General features: G+C 41.9%; 2 protein-coding genes across 2 annotated transcripts; one reads left to right on the top strand and one right to left on the bottom strand.

The window, feature by feature from the left end:
* Positions 1-559: 559 nt before the first annotated feature.
* On the bottom strand, positions 560-2,888 carry LOC108135351 (lipase 1-like). The gene is made up of 4 exons (XM_017256043.1): positions 2,012-2,888; positions 1,404-1,943; positions 1,130-1,288; positions 560-1,074 (listed from the first exon to the last, which is right to left on the bottom strand). Exons 1-4 carry the CDS (start codon positions 2,870-2,872, stop codon positions 694-696), a joined length of 1,941 nt encoding a protein of 646 aa, XP_017111532.1. The 5' UTR covers positions 2,873-2,888; the 3' UTR covers positions 560-693.
* A 10,613-nt stretch (positions 2,889-13,501) lies between these two features.
* Positions 13,502-15,406, top strand: LOC108135312 (lipase 1). Its single transcript, XM_017255996.2, has 4 exons — positions 13,502-13,516; positions 13,598-13,890; positions 13,953-14,624; positions 14,685-15,406. The coding sequence occupies exons 2-4, from the start codon at positions 13,765-13,767 to the stop codon at positions 15,273-15,275; spliced, it is 1,389 nt and encodes a 462-aa protein (XP_017111485.1). The 5' UTR covers positions 13,502-13,516; positions 13,598-13,764; the 3' UTR covers positions 15,276-15,406.
* Positions 15,407-16,632: the final 1,226 nt, after the last annotated feature.

Raw genomic sequence — 16,632 nt, 5'->3', positions numbered from 1 at the left:
AAATTAAGTGCCATCGTCATTCTGATGCTGAGTGCACTCTATAGAGCAAGTCACCCATCAGCCTCTTTTATAGATTTGAGTCTATAATGCCATGAATTAAAAAATTTCATGCTTGGATTAAAATTCTGAACCGTAGATAAGCCGATTAGCATGACGTTGTTGCATCACCAAAAAACATTATATAAAAGGTTATAGGCAGACGAGCAAACCCTGAAAAACGCTTTGATCCTTATTTCATTCTTAAAATCTTATAGTAAGTGTTTTGAGCCAGCAACCTAATACTGTGAAAAGATGATGTATAATAGAATCCTAAGCATTAGTTATGTTTCTATTTTGTAAATTTGCTAATAAAAATCTGAAACAAATATGAGCAATTTTTATTTTACATTTATAAAAGCTAAAAAAAAGTGATCGGATATAGTTAAAAATATTTGTAATTTGCCATGCTTTCATGGTCCCTAAAGTTGACACTTTAGTGGTACTTGGATCCTTTTTGAAAAAAGGAAACAGTAGATCATATTTTTTGCTAGAACATCCCGTAACTTAATACCCATCTGTGTTTTCATGGAGTTCATACTTTATTATATTATCATATTATTGTAAAATAAATTTAAACCGATACAGAGCCAATGAAGAAAGAAAACTCTATCTGCGTAAAATATGGCTTATAAGCTGTATTAACTTGTTTGAAATTTAGCGGTTTGACGAGCAAAGCTCAAGGACACGATCGTAGAGGAGGGGTCGCACGTTCGAAGAGATGGTGAAGTCGAAGTGGGCGAAGTCCTGGGCTGCCACTCTCCTATTATCGATGCAGTTGGGCAGCTGCGCCTCCAGCCGGCTCACGTCGGACTCCGATCCCAGCCAGTCGCCTGCGCCGTGGTGGAGTGCCACCTTGCTGATGGCCGCCGAGAGGTTGTAGTGGGGCGGGAACCAGGTCTTGTAGCGCAGGCGATTGAGGATGCGGCCGAAGTTGTACTTGTGGAAGGAAGCTTGGCCCTGCATCTGGGCGAAGTGGTAGAGCAGCTTGGCGGAGGTGCCTTGCGAGGCGTGACCCTGCAGAATGGGGGTAAGGGTCTAAGAACAAAAAGGGAGTGCATTAGAAAATCCTTGGCAGACAGCTATTCCCTACCTCGTTGAAGCCCCGCCAGTTGAAGCCGCAGATCACAAACTCAAAGAGGGAGCAGATGCGACTGGTGAGTTGGGAGGCGGAGCAGATGTGGTTGCGGAACTGTGCGATGAGCCTGGTGTTGAGGGACACCTTGTAGCCACCCAGTAGATTCATCAGCATCTGTAACAGAACGAAGCGATCTTGCATTAACGGAATTGAACTGTATTCTCAATCAAAGATCAATCAACAGTGAAAGTGGTTGATCTAAGCTAGAACCCAATCTACTCTTACTCACCGAGAAGCCACCTTTGAACAGGCCCATAAATTTGAGCACTGGACTGCGCGTTCCTTGCAGAAAGACCGTTGGGGACAGGGACTGCATGAGTTTCACCTTGGCGGCATACTCGGGTCTCTCACTGCACATCACAAAGAATACGGTGGAGCCTTGGGAATGGCCAATGTACTGGATGCTCGGCATGCTGGTCTGCTGTAGTATCACATCGATGGCGGCAGGTAAATCGAACTGGCCGATCTCGTGGAACGTAAAGTCCCAGTAGTCCCTGTAGGTCGGGTCACCTCGTACGCGCTCATTCGAGTACACGTTTCCCCTGGTATTGAGCATCCAGACGTCGTAGCCCTTTCGGTAGAGGATGTAGGCCAGGCCACTGGACGGACCGAACTGCACCCAAGAGGCCGAAGTGGACATCAGGCCGTGGACCAGAAGGACTGGTTGAGCTCCATGACGAGGAATACGATGCATACTGAGCTTGAAGCCATCCGCTGTGTAAGCGAACTGGGTCTCTGATGGGTAACCATATTTCTGGATCAAGCTCATCTACGAAATTAGGAAAAAAGGGGGAACGATGGTACTTGTAGAAAACCAAATGGTATGCAATTACTCACCGTCTGAAGCTTGGCGTCTGCCTCGATTTCCACTTGCGAATTGTATTGCCAACGATCATGTTGCGCAATATCAACAGCGATATTATCTATGTTTATATTTCCGTGATTTACTTTGTTTAGGATGTACATATTCGATTGACCTTGCGCTTGCGCAAGCGTTTGAGCTAGTAATAGCTCTTGTATTTGTGCTTGTGATTGCCCATGAGCTTGAGCTTGTGCTAACGCTTCTGCTTGCGCTTGAGCTTGTGCTTGCGCTTGTGCTTGTGCTTGTACTTGTGCTTGTTCTAGCGCTTCTGATTGTGCCAATGCCTGTATTTGCGCTTGACCTTGCGTCTGTAACTGTAACAGTGCTTGTGCTAGCGCTTGCTCTTGTGCTTGCGCTTGCGCTTGTGATTGCGCTTGTGCTTGTGCTTGTGCCAATGCCTCTAATTGCGCTTGAACTTGCAACTGTGACTGTGACTTCGACTGTGACTGTGACTGAGACTGCGACTGTATCAACTGTTGTATTTGAGCGGTGGAAAGGGTTTCTACAAGCATGTTTGGTAGAGACCCAATGCCACAGTTAAGAGTTTGTGTTGATTGACGATCAATGAGCACGTATCTGGGCTGGGATCCCAAGGAGGTGGCCTGTCCTCCATGGAGTGGCTGGGAGACAACTACAATGTTTGGCTCTGCGAGTAACGGTTGACGATCAATAAGCACATATCTTGCTTGAGATCCCTGTAAAGTTGTTCTCGCAGAGCCCTCAACTCCAGCGGGGTTGTAACTATACTGACCCAGGTCATTCAAACTTTGTGGGCTGGGTGCACCTCTACCAAGAAGTGAGAAGGCGACGAGCGCGTAATAGAAAACGACCAGCATTCTAGCAATAAAGGCCCTTTTTGGAGGGCGGACCGGACAAGACCCTTATATAGGTTTGCGAATAATAGACCATGAAATGAATTATACATGGATTTGCAAACCAATCCATTTGAAAGTTGTTTTCCAATGTTACGTGACTAGTGGAAAAATTTCTAAAAACTGTAAGAAATAAGCTAATGTATCACCTCTAGTTGTAGCTTTATTTATTTAATGTTATAAAAACCATAATTGAATTGACATACTCGTTCGTACTCAATAACCCTTTAACTTCTTAAATAATATCTCGATTTTGAACATTTTTGTGCCTACCGACAAATGTAACCGAACAGCCAAGGTCTCACATGTGACGTGACAGATTTAAGCCATTTGTGGGCTTTAGAGTGGGCATAACTCCGTTGCAAATCTCAAATCTCTAGTTTTTGAGATCTCGACGCTTATACGGACGGACAGAAGGACAGACAGACAGACAGTCAGCCAGACAGACAGACAGACAGATCAAGAATATATATACTTTATAGGGCCTGAAACTTTTCCTTCTACCTCTTACATACTTTACAACGATTACTATATAAAAACCCAGTTTTAATAGATGATTTTGTTAATTTGTTTCATGCTAAATAGGATTTCAATATGACTAATTAAATAAATACAGCTGCCCAAATGTATCGGCATGCTATTTCTGGATGGATAACACTTTTGTTTATATGGGATAAATAGCCATTAACCATTAACCATTTTGAATTATAAAAGAGTTTATAAATATAAAGTACATATATAGTCTTTAAAGAAAATATAATTGTAAGCATTTTAGGTAAAGAAAAGTTCCTGCACTTTTGCCAATCTAATTGCCCAAGTGCACGAAGCGCAGCCGCTATAATCCAGGGTCCTTGTTTCGTCCTTGTTCCGGTGGCGTTGGCAAATTCACGCCACTCGCTTGTTTGCGCAAATTTGATTATCAAAATACCCGAGAAGAGTGCAGTGGCGGTCGCAAAAGTCGGCAAAGAAGTCGCGAAAGGAAGAAGGATAATGCCATGTCGCCGCATTAGCGCCCTTTGGTGGGTCGGGTGCGGTTGTCGTTCCGTGAAACAAGCTGGAAATTGAGTTTCACTGCCTAGCCTAGCCACCCACTTTTCGCCTGATGGGCTGATTAAAGCTCCTCGCCTTGCCAACTGGCGGTGATTTGTCCTTTTTCCGGGTACATCATTTGGATGCAGTGCGGCCCTGCACAAATGAGGCATTAAGACCTCCCACAGAGCTTGACACATATTAAATTTCATCTCGCTGTCAGTCGGACTCAGCATCGGAATCGGGCGCCTAATGAAGGTTAAGCAACTTTTAATGTCCCGGCCACGGCCGTTTTGCAGACCATTAAATGTTTCGCCTGGCAATATGCCATATGTTTCCAGCATGGACATAAGCCCCCTTCTGTCCGGAAAATGTTCAGCAAAAAGCAAAAACTTTTCTTATCATTTCAGCGCCAAAAGCCATAAAGACGCTCGCTAAGTCTGCGTGTGTTTGTGATGACATGACGATGACAGTAATCGTAATCCCAGTCATGGTAATGATGACACTGGAGCCCACAGCCATTTAAGCATATGTTGGATCCAGGAATCAGGTTGGGCAGACACTTAACGGTCATGTGGAGGGCTAACGAGCGATTTCACCCTTTATGGCCTGCATTTGGATGCGGCTATGCGGCTATCCGGCTATCGGATTCCGTCACGAGGGCTTTCAATTAGTAATCCAACTGTGGAAACCAGCGCCATTCGCGTATCGCATCGTTATCAATGCTCTCTATTTTATTAGTTTTTATGACATTCCGATCGGTTTCATAGTTATCCACGCCCGATGGACACTTTCCGGGTTCCCAGTCAATCGCAATTGGTGTGACTTTCGACCGCCCCAGTTGTTCCTGAGTTCAGTTTTGTTCTGGGCCGGACCCTTTCTCACTCAAGCAGAACGCGTCACAGTCTTAAGTGGTATGAAGATTTTAACATTTGAACTTTAGCGCACTCAAAGAAATACTAAATTACTTTTATAGGTTCAATAAAGTAATCTAAATTGAAGTTATCTAAAAATATATATTTTATTAAGAATTGCAATAAAACGGATTGTAGTTGTTTTGTAATAATATTTTGTAATTGCTTTAGATATATGAAACAGCTATATATATATTTTATTGAGGAGGGAATTTAAGCATTAAAATTTTGACTTTTTGACGTTAAGATATACAAGTTTTAGGTAACTTTTTCGGACGAATGCTTCTAAAAATTACGTTTTTTTCAGTGTCTTGTTTTCCATGGTTATGTGAGCATTTACATGTTCACACAAGTACGGCCCTTGCCATTTCCACTCCCCTCAGCAATTTCATGCTCCATTGGCCAAGGAAATCGCCACACAATCAAAAGAAAAGCTTCGCCCTTTTGGCCAACGCTTTAAGTTATATGTACATACGGAGTGAATGCTGAGAATTTGGCCCACATTGTCCGAATTCTAGAGTTTTAAATATATTCAAATTCTTTTGAACAATTTATGCACTTCTAAATTTGTTGGTGGGAATTTTCGAAGCAAGCCTCGTACATTTTTCAGCCACCCAAAACGCAACTTTCGATTGGCGTTTGTCCAGGGTCTTTGTTGCGTTATTTATGCAGTTGCCTCGCGGAACACTATCTCCAGTTGTCGTTGTTGCTGTCGTTGTTGCTGTTGTTGTTGCTGCAGTCAGGGCCACTTGTTTCCGCACGCCATTTCTTTCGGGCTTTCTCCGCTGGTCCCCTCCATTTTTATTTATTTTTCTCCGCTTTTTCGTGTGCACTTTTTTTAAACACTCTTTTTTTCTGTTGCTGTCGGGGGCCCCAACACGAGAAGTCCATTTCGAAATTTATGTACACACAAATTGAAAGCGCAGGGAGGGACTGAGATCCGAAATGAAAGAAATAAAAGTGTTTTGGTTCTGGCAGAAAAAAAGTTGGCTGCATTTCTCGAATTGCAGTTTCGGTAAAAAGAACTCGAGGAGGAAAAAAACAAACGATATGCCTTTAAGTGACACTTGCCGGGGGGTTTTTGCTTCCGAGAGATGGAGTCCTTTGGTTGGGAATAAGGGGATCGCTCTAGCAAACGCTTTGTCCAAAATAGTCGGCAAAACGTTTTGAATGTTGATTTTGGAGAGAAAAAAGGGGGAGGAACACGAGAAGCGAGCACAATTGAAAAGAGATTAGATAATGCTTAATATACTGGAAAAATGTGTAAATAAAATAATTTAAAGGTACGAAAGTATAGGAATAAAAATAATTTTAACATTGAAATCATTAACACGTCTTGCGTATAACTTTTGTTGAATAATTAAAATTATTAGTATAGGTGAATTCTCAATACTACACCCACAAAATGTTTTCCTCTTTAATAATATATTTAATGTTAACTGTCGCCTATTCTTATAAGAGACAAACAATTTCATTTAATTATATAAATTCCCACTACAAACTCGCATTAAGCTCATTCAGGATTAAACTTGCGAGGGGCTCGTTTGTTAGACCCACTAAACAATAAACAAACGCCGCAGTTTATTGCCCTCTGAACTTCTGGGCAAAGCGAAAAGTTCACCTCGTTTAAAAGGCGGCATTGGCAGTTGCGATTGCTCTTGGCATAAATTAGATGCGGCAGTGGCTTTGGAAAATAGGTTGCCATTTGCGCGGCTTCTGGCTCTTGGTTCCTAGTTCCCGGTTACTGCTGGTGGATCTCATCACAGTCTGGGGTGTGTCTTTGTTTCGGCGGCAGAGTCATCACGGGTTAACCTGGGCTCAAATTAACCCAGCTGAGCCCACGAAGCTGTGTCCCGTTTCCTGACGGTCTTTCAGTCCGCCCCTCTCGCTGACTGACTGCATTTGCATTTGCATTTCAATGCCCTTTTTAAATACCTCTGCTGTACAGAGAAGAAACTGTTTCGTTTTTATGGTTAAAAACCAAAACTATTCAAACATTGAAAGCCATTTTGTGGTTGCTTTGTGCCTAGATAGTCATAAATAATCTAGTTATTCAATGAAAGTAAATATTTAAATTTAGACCATGCCGTACCATGCTAAACATGTTTACTAACAATTAAAAAGCTCGCAAAAATAATCGAAAATTGTAATTGATAATACCGCCCAAATGGCAATAATAATAAAAAGATTGACAGAGCATAATAATTGACAAACATAGTTGGTTGGTAATTAAATCAGAATGGTTTTAGTTTCTCTCAGTGCTCCTTACTGTATCCCTAATTCTAAACTCAATTATCGCTGAATGAGCGACTGGCAACTTTGTCTTGTGTATGCTAATTTCATTACAATGCAGTTGAGGGTCCGATCCCATTCCGAGGACCCAGCTCAATACCCAATGAATTATGATGGACGTTGTCATGAATGGGGCGCACTCGCACATCCAAAAGTCCTCTGTGGTCGGCGGCTTTGGACAGTGCGTGTGTGTTGGCCATGTTTATCTCTCTGGCCAACGTATACTTAGCACATTTGTTAGGGAAACGGGGTTGCGGCTAAAAGGAGGGGGCAGAGGGGCAGAGGAGCAGTGGGGAAGAGGGCAGGGTGGCTGGTCAATGAGCGTTTGGCGGGCACACACGCTATCAGTAGATTGCTGGCTAGGCGTTTTTGTCCGACACGCCCCTTGAAACAATGTGGTGGAGGGGGGAGGGACTTGAAGAGGAACTCCAGGAAAATGAAGTGCTTACCGCCAGCTATTCACAATTACGCGGAAATTACACCGAAGAAAATCAAACCTGCTCATGTTAAAATTATTTGTGATAAGCAGAGACCGTCATCATTATGAGCGATATGCAAATTTCAAATTGTATTGATTTTGCTAAGAAATAATAACTATTTTTAGTTTTATTAATAAAATTAATAATAGAGCTTTAAACCTAAATGGTATAATTCAATTGGTTATGCGGCTATTATAAGTAAATGATTTTTTACTTTAAAATAAACATTAATAGTGATGAATTATGTTTCTTTGGCGAGAGGGTCTTTTAAAGCAAAATAAGTTGGAGAGTTTAATTTAATTTTTGTTTAATCTTTTTCAAATACTTTGGCTTTTACTGTACAGAAATTGTAACTAACGAATAATTATTTTTAAGGTTTTAATAGCCTTCCACTTTTAAGGACAGATTCTCTGAGATTTTGACCTTTGTATATTAAAGTACCAAAATGATTGAAAGATGATCTTCAATAATTCAAATTATATTTTCATAAAATTAAGACTGATTTTCTTTTAAAGCTTTTTTTAAATCATGGTTACAGTATGTTCTTTAATTTGAAATTAAGTTCCCTAAAATCAGGCTGTAAGTTTCGTCTGCGAAAACATTCCAGTGTAGAGCTTAGCGTTGCGGTGGTGAACCCTTTGGCTGCGCCACTTCATTATAAACATTTCTCAATTGATTATCGTTAGTTTTCCGTAGGGAGCGAGCACCCGTGATGGGGAAAGGTTGCATGTGGGTGTGTGATAATGCCGTAATTATGCCCCTGCCTTGGCGTGCCCGTCGCTATAGCTCGTGTTATAGTTGCGGCTTTCGCCTCGCCGATTATATTTGCACGCATGTCCTTTCTCGCTGCCTATCCTTACACGTATGTATATACCCCATATTCGCACCAACATCCACACCCGCAGTGAGGCAGTGTTTTCACGGTTGTCCGGACTCCAGGATCCGCTTTTTGCATGCGCCTCGCACATTTGAGTAAGTAATCCCCATAAACTGCTCTCGAAATATTTCATTATCGTAATGAAAAGGACTACAGCACATTACATTTATTATTCCTGCTGCCTTCTCAGCATGGAGTCCTTGTCAGCTATTGATAACGAAGTGGCCAAGTGTTGGTCATGTAATATATTTATAGAAACTTTCATAATGGCCCTTCAAAGGGATTAATTCGAAGGCATTTGTTCCATCGAAAGGTATTTTAAGTGAAGGTATCTTAATACGTTTGGTTGTTGTATAAGGTACGATAAAATATGAGATCCATTTAAGTTACCACGTTGGCTTAAGCTTGGACTTCCAAAAACACTAAATATATAAATATACATATTTATATAGAAAAATTTCAATAACGATTTCTTGTCCAGAAGCATGTTTCCTTTTATTTGTTAAAGCCTCAATCATTTATTTTCCCATACTTTTCGGACAGCCATACAAATCAAAGCCAAATCAATCGCCGACAAGAGCTCCATGCTTTCCCTCTCCTTTGTGACCAATTAGTCGCACAAACAAGTTTTCATTAAATGGGCTTAATTCAATTAATTTATGGCTGCAAATTACGAATCATATTAAATTAAATAACGATGCATCTTTACAAAGCTCAAAAGTGAAACTGAGCTACAAGAATGCGATATAACTGGTGGTAATCGGTTCATGTTTATTGGAAAATCGAGTCCTTCCTGTTTGCATCCGACTCGAAACTTGTTGGCCAGTGTGGGAAATCCTGTTTTCACGCTCGCCTTGCCTTGCATCTGAAAGTCTTCTCGTTGGCCATAAATTAATCAATTCCGCGGCCATTGCCGCTGTCAGTTGTAATCCTTTATCACTCGTTCACTTTATTGATGGCCGGCCGCACAGATGCGCCAGGATTCGCCAGGACTCGCCGGCTGCAGATATTTCTGGGCCCGTGACAATACGCAAATAATGACGTAATTAATGGAAAGAGCTGCAAATTTTTTATGGCCAGAAATCAACATGCAGTCGACACATCATAGAGCAGGAGAACAATTTATGGCCTCTCTTCCCGATGACTCCCTTAGTTAAATCAACTATAAATGGCATTAAATTTTAAAATTAATTAACTTGAATTTCATGTTTTATTACCGCCTGTTTGTTGCACAAATGCAGGGCTATTTGGCGAAACTTGAATATTAAATTCAGGCAAATGTCTGAATCTGGCAGCGATTCACTGACTCTGACCCTGAACTTGTCGCACTGCAGAAATAAATTTAAAAGGCAGATCCAGATCCATGTACTGCGGCACGTGCACAAAAGTAATTACATAACGCAGACAAAACGGGGGCGGGTTCCCCTTTTACAGCGAGTGGACGTGGCCAGGAGCAGTTGAATGGGGCTGACAGCTAAAAAACGAATTGTAATTGGCTCTGAGTCAAGTCTAGCGCACAGAAAACATTTATTTTTGTTTTTAAAGATATGATTATTTTCATTTTTAAAATTTACTTCTATTGAAATGTTATTTTAACTATAGGACTAAAAATCGTACTATTAAAGACGCAATTTATTAAATTAAATATTATTTAAAATTCGTCAAACTCCTTTCAGCTGTTTGTACATTAAATTTTAAATTTATGATGAAAATAAGTTATGGTATAATAAATACATGTTATAATTCAAGTATTTCATTCCATTGCAATGTAATCAATGCCTTGATATATCAAAAAGGGAATTTCAAAATTGTTCGACTTTAAGTTTAGTAACCTATATTTAAATATTATAAAATTCTCTTCGTACTATTTTCTCTCTGTGCAACATCCAGAAGCCGTCTCGAAGTGAGTGCAATTTGGCCACCGCCGACCCATCTTGACTGACCCACACTTGACTTTAACCTCTGCTAAAGTGGAAGTTGTTCCTTTGACTGCCCAAAAGAATGGAGTCCTGTTCTGGCTCAGGTCCAAAAACTTCGCTAAAGTCGTAAAGTTTCACAGGCTGACCTTTTTTTCGGCCCGGCTACTTTTTCACTCAGGCTTCACGCACTTTTATTTCCCTGGCGCCGTAATGAGCCAAAAACTCGGAAGCAGTTGCTCTTTTCAGCCAAGACAAAGATTTCGCATGAAATTTTATGCGCGCGTGATTAAAAGTCACGTGCGTAGCCAACATAAAGGGGTTCATTGGCAGGGGAGCTGAGGGGATTTGGGACACTGCTGTAGCTAATGTGAGACCACGACAAGCGAACAATGCTGATCATAATCTCTACCACGCCAGATGCTGCCACTAACGAGCTTCGAGCCTTAAACACTTGAACAGATTTGCTCCACATTTAAAGAAAGTTTAAAATAGGGAATAAGACTTTCAAATGAAGGAAAGATAAAATATTTCGTTTTATATGAGAAGGCAGAAACGTTTTTTTTTTTTAGTTTAAATATGCCAAATTTAAATCTAGTCCTTTTTATTTTATTTCTGCTTAAAATACATTTCTTCATTTTTATAGATGTAAAAAAATGACAGGTACACGAATAAATTTTATAAAAATTGTGTATTTTTGTTCACAGTTCACATCATAAAAAAACAAAAGTTGCTGCTCTGTAAGCTATCTTCGCAGTGTAAACAGCTAGTTGCTCTGGGCATTTAAGGCTAAGAGCTGTGCTCCCATTGTCTCAGCACAGCTCCCACTAAGGGCTCCCCGGCCAATTGATTGGTCTCGTTTTCATTGTTGTCCAAGCGGCTTTCCTGGCCTTTTGCTCAGGCGATGCAAGTTGCACCAACCTTTCGGCCTGTTGATTGTCGTGTGATTGGCAGTTGGCACCGTAATAACACAAATCCATTGGTGAGCAGGCAAATGGCTAATTGTCGTGGCACGCGTCGGGACTTAGGCAAGCCGCCTTTGTGGCCGGACTGCCTATGGAGGTGAGACCAGGAAATTGGGTAACACAGCTGACAGCTAATTTTGTGGGCTGTAAAAAGTGGGTCAAAAGGGCAACGATTTGCGTCTCAAGTTTCTGGGGAGACATGAAGCGACGCAAAAATCGAACACAATACGATCGATTTGTATAATTCACCAAAGTATTTTCCAAATAATGTAATCCATTGTTTTATTTAACATTTTATCGCTTTCTTATTGTTAATATTTTTTAACAAAATTATTCCAATGTGGAAGCCAAATCATTTAGTTAACCTCTTTATATAATATGGAATAAAAAAGTCATTTGGCTAATTTAAAAATAATTACAGTTATTATTTATTATTTTAGTATATTTGCATTTGGCATAGCGTGTATATCTTTTGCTACTATCTGTTGTTTTGTAGGTCATTTTTTTTTTTTTTTACATTAAAAAGCTAGGCCCAGAACGATACATATGTGACTACAATTGTTTTGCTGAAATGCAAACAAATGGCACATTTTTCAATGAAGAATCAAGAATGCCCAATAAATCCAGGCATCCCATTATTGCGTCTCTTCTCGTACGAAAATATGCCAATTGACACTTCTAGCAAATTAATTTTAAAGGCCTCCCAAAGGCATTGTCCCTTGAAGTTCTTGCCCAGCGAGCATGAAACCGAGGCGTCAGCTTCAACATCCTGCCAACTGACTTGTGCAGAGCCACAGCCCCGCCCACTGCCCCCACAGCGCCCGCCTGAGCCGCCACGCCCACATGGGCCCGTATGCCATGGGATGTCAAGTTGCCAGGGCTGCCACCTCCTCTTCTCCACCCATTTTCAGCCGCTGCCATCGCCTGGAATTGCCAACATGTGGTGACAACGCCGAATTAAGTTATTTGTCAAATGTCGAAACGTTGGCCGGCCCATCAGGCCTATCCCGGCATCGAATCCAAAGCCAGAGCCAGAGTCGGAGCCGGATCCGAATCGAAAATCCGGACACGGCCCAGGACTCGAAAGGATTCCGCTCCGTCCGCGCCGCTTTGTCAGCCTGTCAGTCGTCCTGTCGTCCAGTCGTCGCCGTGACAGCCGTTTCTGCAAATAAAGGAGCGGCAAATATTTTATGCAGAAGCTGAAATCAATTTTTGCCAATCAATTGCGAAAAAAGAATGCGCTGACGTAGGCAATGAAAGGGACGATTCAAATGTTTGGCAAGTGGACACGGTCCACTCCACAAGTGAATTAAAAATTAAATTTTCCAATTAAGCCGGCAAACATTTCTAGGATCATACGCTTTCCGAAGTGGCGACGCAAATCTGATTAAAAGGAGAGCCCTTTGATTTGGTCGGCGGTGGGCAATAGGATAAGCATGTACCCGAATAGATCAAGTGCCTTGAACAGGGTATTTTTTGTGTTATGATTATTCTTTTCCTTAAAATGTAATTTTATTTTTATTTAATAAAAGCCAAACACTAAAGACTTTAATAATTTTAAGACATTTGCATTGGTTTAACATAAGTTTAATAAACCATTTTGTTCTCTCACATAATATGCTTTTAATTTCTCTAAAGATTTAAATCTTGATTGGTTTATATACAAGTATTGCCTACTAGTATTAATTGCCAGTGATTAGCTTAATTTAAAGTTTACTACAGTAATTGCCTGTTTTTTGTGAATCTTTTTTATCTATTGTATTTTAAAAACCATATGCTTATTATTATTAAACATTGCAGCAGTTTAAATTTAAAAGCTTTTAAATTTAGTCGGTACGTTCAGTTGATTTAATAGCCATTATAATTATCCTGTCTAGCCGTTCCAGATGATTTGCTGGCGATCAAACTCGCCTTCATTTTTATTAAACGAGTTGGGATCGCAGCAATTAACGCCACCGTTCGCCCACATTGAACTTTGACCATGTTATTTAAAAACATTTTTATATGCCTATTTTTAATTGTTCAAAAAACAGTTTATAACTCCGCAGAGGAAAAATCTGTCGTTGTGTATCCATTCCTGAAATATGTTGGAGAAAGGAGAAGAAAGTGTTTTTTAAACACAGAAAAATAGGAACTGTAAGTACCCAGACCTTGAGCCAGCTAAAATAAAAAAAAAAAACACACCATATTAAATATTTTTATTTGCTTTAATTTGAGGGAGTTATTGACTACATTACCTGTCACAAACAACCGATAATGAGCTGGCCACGATTCGATTGTACGATAAGCGGAGATACAAACTAAAACAATAGCAAGTACTAATGACAGTGCTTTAGTGGGCAGCGAGCTCGGACTAGTTCCGATTTAGTCACGGATCGACCGCCATGCGAAACGCTATCTGGTTTCTCGCAGTGCTGGGGGCTTTTTCGCTCGACAGCCCTCTGGTTTTATGCGGATATCTAGAGGATAATTTTCCAGCGAGCGTGATAGAGGATGCCCACCTGAGCACGGTGAGCTGTGAATATGTTTATTATAGATATAGTCCCTATAGACCCACTCTCGTAATTTGCAGATACAACTCCTGGAGAAATACAAGCACCCAGCGGAAACCCACCAGGTGACCACGGATGATAAGTATGTCCTGACCCTGCATCGCATTCCACGACCTGGTGGAAGGCCAGTACTGCTAGTCCATGGCCTGGAGGACACCTCTTCCACGTGGATTGTGATGGGTCCGCACAGTGGCCTGGGCTACTTTCTCTACGCCAACGGGTACGATGTCTGGATGGGCAATGTCAGGGGCAATCGCTACTCCAAGGGCCATGCGAAACTCAACAGCAATACGGACAAGGCCTATTGGAGCTTCTCGTGGCACGAGATCGGGATGTACGACCTGCCGGCCATGATCGACGGGGTTCTGGCCAAGACGGGACACCAGAAACTGAGCTACATCGGCCACTCGCAGGGAACCACATCGTTCTTCGTGATGGCTTCGAGTAGGCCAGAGTACAATGCCAAGATCCATGTGATGAGTGCCCTGGCTCCGGTGGCCTTTATGAAGCACATAAGGGCGCCCCTTATGGGCATGGCCCGCATGGGAATCAACGTGTTCGGTGAAAATGTCGAGCTATTTCCACACTCCTTTCTCTATCTCAAGCAATGTTTTGCATCCGCTGGTCTGCAGAAGACCTGCATGCGCTTCTACTGGCAGATTGTGGGAAAAAATCGGGAGGAGCTGAATATGGTAGGCATAAATTATATATACTGCTTAAATTCCTTCACCTGAGTTTGTAATCTTTCACAGACCATGTTTCCGGTGGTGATTGGCCATATTCCTGGCGGCTGTAACAGCAAACAGCCCCTCCACTATCTCCAACTGCAGAGCTCCGATCGCTTTTGTCAGTTCGACTACGACCCCAAGGAGAACCAGCGGCTGTACGGACAGAGCTCTCCGCCGGACTATCGCCTGGAGAGGATCACCGCCCCGGTGGCCTTGTACTACGGCAGCAGTGACAACCTCGCGGCTGTGGAGGATGTCCAGCGGTTGGCGAAGATACTGCCCAACGTGGTGGAGAACCATTTGTATCGCAAGTGGAACCACATGGACATGCACTGGGGCATTAGTTCGAGGCGATCGGTTCAGCCCAGGATTCTGCAGGTGCTGCAGTACTGGGAGGCCAGTGGAGGACACACGGATGTGACCACAGGCTCATCGGTGGAGGAGGAAGTGCCGCAGTTGACCACTGAGCGATCGACGGATGATAACCCGGTTGAGGAGCAGGAGGAACCTGGGAGTGCTGCAGGAAATGAGGAACAGCTTGAAAAAACTCCTGAGGATAATGGAGAGGAAAAAGGTGAGGCAGTTGCAGTTACCAATCCCACTTCGGAGCTCTAGATTAAGTGTTATTTTTTGTGCGTGAAGTAAATGCGTTACAAAGCTATGTTAAATGATTGGTTTTATGGTTCTTTAAATGTATTGTATGATGTTTAAATGAAATATTAAAAGTACTACTGGTTTCTGAAAAAGGTTCTGCTCCTGCTGGGATAACAGAAATATATATTTTGTTGGTCCCATGTCAGTTTTTCAAAAGCAGCCCGCATATAAAAATGGAACTTTGATGCGTTTTCCTTAGCAGAGTAAGGAAATTTAAATTCCCTTGTGATAAGAAAAAAACTTTTACAGAGATAACAAGACAACACTCTCAGCCTCCTCTTATTTTAGAGTATTTAACATATAAAAATATATGTTTTAGTTGTCTGAGTTGGCATAATTATGAGATTTGCGTATACTGCCTTATAAATGCAAAGACTTATAGTGGCTTTCTTTATTTAAGAATGTTTAAAAAAAACTTTGTTAGTTTAGAAAACTATACTATAGTATCACACAATTATCTGCCACATGGAAGCATTATATATATGTTTTTGCGGCGTACTTACCGATATTGCCTGAAAAATCCAACTTGCCATCCGAGCTTTTCTCCGTATTTATGAAATTGGGTGGTCTTAAGCGGGAAAACTGCAGCAATCACGTGCCACATCCGCCGTATAGCCGCACCAATACCAACAACTGGAAACGTTTTGGGAATTTGAGAGCGCAACGAGGCGCGAAAACATTTACTCAACACTTAGCAGCTGTTGGTTAGTTTGCGGGGGCAAGTTTTCCCGGGGGAGGGAGGTGGCTGGGAAAATGCGAGTATGCCATGGCGGTTTGTCAGGCAGTTGTTCTTGTTCGGCGACGTGCGGCGAAAGTTTTTATGATTTATGAAGCAAGCGAGGACGATGGAGCAGCTGCTGCAAGTCCTGTGTCCCATGTCCTGTCTTCCATCTCTTGTCGCCTGTCTCCTGTCTCCGTCGGCGGATGCGGATGCGAATGCGGATGCGGAGGGGAAGGGCAGCTAAGCGCTTTCCCTTGTCAGTTTCGCAACTGCAACCCGGATATAAAAATTGCACTTTGATGCGTTTCCCTTGCAGAGAACTACAATATATAGTGCAAACAATGTTGGCCCAAGCAGAACAACAAAACAAAAGTTTCTTTGGCGGTTTTTTCTGCGCTGTGCTCATTAAAATTTTCGCTTTTGTCAAACCCAAACACCAAACAATGGCAGACCCCCCATAAAACACTCGCACCAAACATTCTGCGAATGCCGACTCTGGCAGTTGACACATGCTGCTTTCTAAGCTAAAGTTAAGTGTGTAAATTGTGAAAGTGTGTGGTGGGCTGTTGGCGGGTGTTGGTGTCTAAATGCCAAAAC

The sequence above is a fragment of the Drosophila elegans genome, unplaced genomic scaffold (genome assembly GCF_018152505.1).
Source record: "Drosophila elegans isolate 14027-0461.03 unplaced genomic scaffold, ASM1815250v1 contig_814, whole genome shotgun sequence".
Taxonomy (NCBI): Eukaryota; Metazoa; Arthropoda; class Insecta; order Diptera; family Drosophilidae; genus Drosophila; species Drosophila elegans.
Note: the sequence above shows the minus strand (reverse complement) of the source record. Positions and strands in the feature narration are given on the sequence as shown.

What these genes read in the sequence shown, in the direction of transcription:
- LOC108135312 (XM_017255996.2), top strand. Translation starts at nt 13,765, where the DNA reads ATGCGAAACGCTATCTGGTTTCTCGCAGTGCTGGGGGCTTTTTCGCTC. An exon ending in AGGATGCCCACCTGAGCACG is followed by an intron (nt 13,891 to 13,952) that starts GTGAGCTGTGAA and finishes CGTAATTTGCAG; the next exon opens with ATACAACTCCTGGAGAAATA. An exon ending in ATCGGGAGGAGCTGAATATG is followed by an intron (nt 14,625 to 14,684) that starts GTAGGCATAAAT and finishes AATCTTTCACAG; the next exon opens with ACCATGTTTCCGGTGGTGAT.
- LOC108135351 (XM_017256043.1), bottom strand. Translation starts at nt 2,872, where the DNA reads ATGCTGGTCGTTTTCTATTACGCGCTCGTCGCCTTCTCACTTCTTGGT. An exon ending in TGTTCAAAGGTGGCTTCTCG is followed by an intron (nt 1,289 to 1,403) that starts GTGAGTAAGAGT and finishes GTTCTGTTACAG; the next exon opens with ATGCTGATGAATCTACTGGG. An exon ending in ACTGGCGGGGCTTCAACGAG is followed by an intron (nt 1,075 to 1,129) that starts GTAGGGAATAGC and finishes TTTTGTTCTTAG; the next exon opens with ACCCTTACCCCCATTCTGCA.